General features: G+C 39.5%; 1 protein-coding gene across 18 annotated transcripts in view; it reads left to right on the top strand.

Annotated features, from left to right (window-relative positions):
• Positions 1 to 2026, top strand: part of MITF (melanocyte inducing transcription factor) — a 242056-nt gene extending 240030 nt beyond the window's left edge. For all 18 annotated transcript variants that reach the window (XM_028479481.2, XM_028479479.2, XM_007127078.4 and 15 more), the window contains one exon: positions 1234 to 2026. In XM_028479481.2, the coding sequence (XP_028335282.1) occupies positions 1234 to 1635 (402 nt within the window). In that variant the 3' untranslated portion in view covers positions 1636 to 2026. The remainder of the gene's footprint in view (positions 1 to 1233) is intronic.
• The last annotated feature ends 3126 nt before the right edge of the window (positions 2027 to 5152 follow it).

The raw sequence follows: 5152 nt of genomic DNA, 5'->3' as shown, positions 1-5152 counted from the left end.
AAAGACCCCAACTGGGGCTTCCCTGGTGGCGCAGTGGTTGAGAGTCCGCCTGCCGATGCAGGGGACACGGGTTCGTGCCCCGGTCCGGGAGGATCCCACATGCCGCGGAGCGGCTGGGCCCGTGGGCCACGGCCGCTGAGCCTGCGCGTCCGGAGCCTGTGCTCCGTGGCGGGAGAGGCCACAGCAGAGAGAGGCCCGCGTACCACAAAAAAAAAATAAATAAATAAAAATATCCCCAGTGTCCTGGGAGTTCATTATAGTACCCGTAGATGTCTCTGCACAGTGTAGGGGCCATAGACCTGTACTGTTTACTGATTATTTTCCTTCAATCAGCTCACATTTTGACATTTTATTTTTACATTTTTTAACTTATCCTCCCTGTTAACATTAACATCTGTGAGAAACTGTCTGTGTATTTCATACATAATAAAATCCATATACCACCTAAAAATCATTTACTGTATTACCAGTGATACTCTATGTACTTTAAGAAATATGGTGTTTATTAATTTGAAAGAGCAAAACATTTTTATTTTAACTATTTTTTTGCAAATGTATGATTTTTTAAAAAATAATTAATTAATTAATTATTTATGTTTGGCTACGTTGGGTCTTTGTTGCTGTGCGCGGGCTTTCTCTAGTTGCGGTGTGTGGGCTGCTCGTTGCGGTAGCTTCTCTTGTTGCAGAGCATGGGCTGTAGGCGTGCGAGCTTCAGTAGTTGCAGCGCACGGGCTCTAGAGCGCAGGCTCAGTAGCTGTGGCAAACGGGCTTAGTTGCTCCGCGGCATGTGGGATCTTCCCGGACTAGGAATTGAACCCACGTCCCCTGCATTGGCAGGCGGATTCTTAACCACTGCGCCACCAGGGAAGTCCCTGATTTTTAAAAAATACTTTTTAAAGCAATTTTAGGTTCAGAGCAAAATTGAGCTGAAGGTGTGGAGAGTTCCCATATACCTCCTGCTCCCACACGTATATAGCCTCCCCCAATATTAATATCCCCACCAGAGTGGGGCATTTCAACACTAGATGGACCTATAGTGACACATCATTATAACCCAAAGTCCCTACTTGACTGTTAGGGTTCACTGTTGGCATTGCACACCTTTTGGATTTGGATGAATGCATAACAACGTGTAACCGTCATTATAGTATCATGTATTGTACAGTAGTTTCACTGTCCTATAATCCTCTGTGCACCACCTCTTTAAGTTTCTGATTTTTATTTTACTTTTAGGAACTTGAAATGCAGGCTCGAGCTCATGGACTTTCCCTTATTCCATCCACGGGCCTCTGCTCTCCAGATTTGGTGAGTCGGATCATCAAGCAGGAACCCGCTCTTGAGAACTGCAGCCAAGACCTCCTCCAGCAACACGCAGACCTAACATGCACAACGACCCTGGATCTCACAGATGGCACCATCACCTTCAACAACAACTTTGGAGCTGCGACCGAGAGCAGCCAAGCCTATAGCGTTCCCACGAAAATGGGATCCAAACTGGAAGACATCCTCATGGACGATACTCTTTCTCCTGTTGGCATAACTGATCCACTTCTTTCCTCGGTGTCCCCTGGGGCATCCAAAACCAGCAGCCGAAGGAGCAGTATGAGCATGGAAGAAACCGAGCACGCTTGCTAGCAAATTCTCCCTGCTCTGCGTCCTCACAGACTGCTTCCTTTCTTCATTAGCAGATTTAATAATTTACCTGAAGGGGTTTTCTTGATCATTTTCCTTTAATATGAAAAATTTTTTGTCATGCTTTATCAATAGCCCAGGATATATTTTATTTTTAGAATTTTGTGAAACAGACCTATTTTACAACTACAAATGCCTCCAAAGTACTGTATGGTAGTGTACAGTATCTGTGAACTGAATTCACCCCAGATTTTGGCTTTCAGAGCAAGAGGATTTTTTGCATCAGAGAAATTTCTGTCCATTTTTATTCAGGGGAAACTTGGTTTGCTGTTTGCATGCCTGGGACTTCCTTGGAAATGAAATGTAAAGTGTAATTGAAAGAATGTAAAGCAACGAAACAAAAGAGAAAGAGAGAGGGGAGGAGGGTGGGGAAGAAAAGAAGAAAAAGAAATCCATACTAACACTTTTCCATTTTGTAAATGTATTGATTCATTGGTACTGCCTTAAAGATACAGTACCCTTTTAGCATCATTTAGTCTTTATACTGCAAACTATTTAAAGAAATACTGTATTCCATAAAAGAAAAAAAATGCAACCATTTTCACGTGTATTGTCTGGTTAGAAAATGTAACTGATACCTTAGGTGCAACTGAAATTGAAGGGAGATATAGACCAAGGCTCTGAAACATGGGGTCTCATCTTGTTCTCATTCATTCTGTGCTCTGTTACAGTTTTCCTCATCAGTGAGTGTGATTCAGTTTTTCATAAGATATATTTTATTTTGAAATGTAAGTTAATGTCCTCTCAAAGGAAAATGTTGAGGAGCACTGAAAGTTTTCCTCTTTTTTTTTTTTTCCTCTTCAATTTCGCTTTTGATAAGAAAACCAAACTGGGCACATTTCTAATTGGCTTTACTATTTTTATTTTTAAATTATGTTTTACTGTTCATTTGATTTGTACAGATTCTTTATTATCATTGTTCTTTTCAATATGTTTGTATTAATTTGTAAGAATATGCATCTTAAAGTGGCAAGTTTTCGATATTTTTACAACTCACTGGTGGTTTTCCGCATTCTTTGTACACACATGAAAGAAAACTTTTATGCAAGGTCTTGCGTTTAAAGAGAGCTTTGTGAATATTTTGTATATTACAGTGTCACTCAGAACTATTTTCCACACATTTAAGCTGTAGTATAAATAGGCTGAAACCGGCTTTCTAGAGAGAAACAACTTACATATTTATTTTTAGTGATATAAAACTAGCAATATCCTTGGAGAATGATATCCATAGCGTTAATATGCCCTTTATGGTCATTTAAATTGGGGTTTATTTCAGCAAACCTGCTGAATGGTTTTTAAAGAGAGAAATACTGTATTGGCCAATTACTGTTACTTGATAACAATGTTTTAACAAACAGCAATGTTGTAAAGTTAGTTTCAGTGCATTATCTACTTGTATAGTCCTATGCAATAACAGTAGTGTTACATATATTCTATCAGGCCTAGATGTTTTATACAGATGACAAATGGTGTTAAGAGGCAGGCTGTTGAGTGGAGTTTCTCAGTAGCAGCCTACAATTGAATAGCAAGTGGCATAAAGCATATCCATTCAGAATGAAGTGCCTTAAATATAGCAGTAGTCTCTAGCACTGACTGAACTGTAATGTAGGAGAAAGTTTCAAGATGGTATCTATAATCAAGAGGAACGTGTAGCATGGTGCCTATGTAGACAATATAAGAGCTTCCAATTTTCCTTCGTATATTTTTAATATGAAGAATATTTTAGTGACAGAGTGCCAACTTCTTTCATCAGGAAACCTTATTCAGGAGGTATTGTGTGTGTGTGTGTGTGTGTGTGTGTGTGTGTGTGTGTGTGTGTGTGTGTGTTTTAAAGAAAAACAGTTTAAATGTCAACTGTGAATTGGTGATGGATATTGGAGGGTTCAGAGAGAAGGACTGTCAGATGTATGAATGGATGGCTTATGTGAAAATAATCAACCGCATAGTTACCATGCACGGTGGGCAATGAGAATCCTTGGAAACATTGATGATGCTATCAGTTTTACAGCTTTATGACTTAAGGGGGTAGGGAAAATTAGTTCCCATTCTTTCAACCCCCTTAATTGTACAGCTCTTTTCCTAGAATAGTGATGCAAATCTGCATGAACAGCTAATTGTACCATAGTGTTCATTGATACAATCATAGCAGTGTCTATTTTTCTCTTCATATTTATATGGGGGGAGGGGAGCTGGGCACAAAAGTCGAAGATCGCGATGGTATGATGCTAGTTTTCCTTAGCTGATTTAGAGAGTTCTTAAAAATAGAGCGAGTTTGACTCACCCGTGGCCCAGGGAATTTGGCCAGGGTTAAGCCACCGTATAGAAAGCTTTGTTGAAAGAAAGCATGGCATCTTGTACCACTGCCCTGACGCTCGCAGCTCCTGAGCTCGCCATTGCCTGCTTCTCCCTCCCCTTCTTAACAGACAATTTCTGGGAGGGGGCAGGTGAGCAAGCTCAGGAGAATGCTGCAATCTCTGGGGTGGTTTTATTTATTTCTTTTTTGCCAAATAGAGTGTGGATGCGTTTTAGAGACTAGCTAAGCCAAGAGGCGGTGGTTTGAGCTCACTGTTTGTGACAAGGAGAATGGTCCACACCACTCCCCCCATCCCTGGGTGCAGAATTGTGACTTGGGGTTGGGCCTCCATATGGAGTGACCAAAATGCCAAACTTGTCCACCTGCCTCTGGGTATGGCAATGGAAATACCAAACCTTCTGACTTTGCCAAAAAACCATACAACCAACCTGGTCATACATAGGATGACAAAGTTCTTTCTGGTTGTTTTAAAATACTAAAGCAATAAGAACAAATAAAATACATAGGAAGTTAAAAGATATAAAATAAAGCACAAAGGAATGCACTTACTAATATTTTTATAAAATGCACTGGGGAAACGTTGATGTTGATAACAGTATATAAAAAAAACCCTATTTCTTGAAAAAAAATGACAAATGACTGTCTCTTGCGGACGCTTGGTACTGTAATGTTAATACTAGTCACCTGCTGTTGGATGCAGCAATAATTTCTGTATGGTCCATAGCACTGTATATTATGGATCGATATTAATGTATCCAATGAAATAACTGAACTGTTGTTCTTGATAGCCTCATTAAAGCATTTGGTTTTTCACATAGTGGTGGCCAATTGTGTTTAGTTAATGCCAATTTTGAATATTTTTTGCTTTATCAAAAAATAGGAGCACACATTTTCTTCTGATTTAACGAATAACAAATTGCATGAAAAATTTTTAAATGCCAGTAAGTACTTTTTTTGTTTTAAATGCCACTCTAAGATACTACTTTTTGGTTTTAAAGATTTTTGATTACTTTATGACTTGCACTGAGATGAACTATAATTATGCAGCTTCTCCCCCCCCTCTGAATTTAGGGAGTTTTAAAAGTCCCAAATGCCAAGAATTCATCTTAGATATAGGAGTTTTATTTTAAATGTTTCACTGAGAGG

The sequence above is a fragment of the Physeter macrocephalus genome, chromosome 18 (genome assembly GCF_002837175.3).
Source record: "Physeter macrocephalus isolate SW-GA chromosome 18, ASM283717v5, whole genome shotgun sequence".
Taxonomy (NCBI): Eukaryota; Metazoa; Chordata; class Mammalia; order Artiodactyla; family Physeteridae; genus Physeter; species Physeter macrocephalus.
This window is presented reverse-complemented; position numbering and strand designations above follow the sequence as displayed.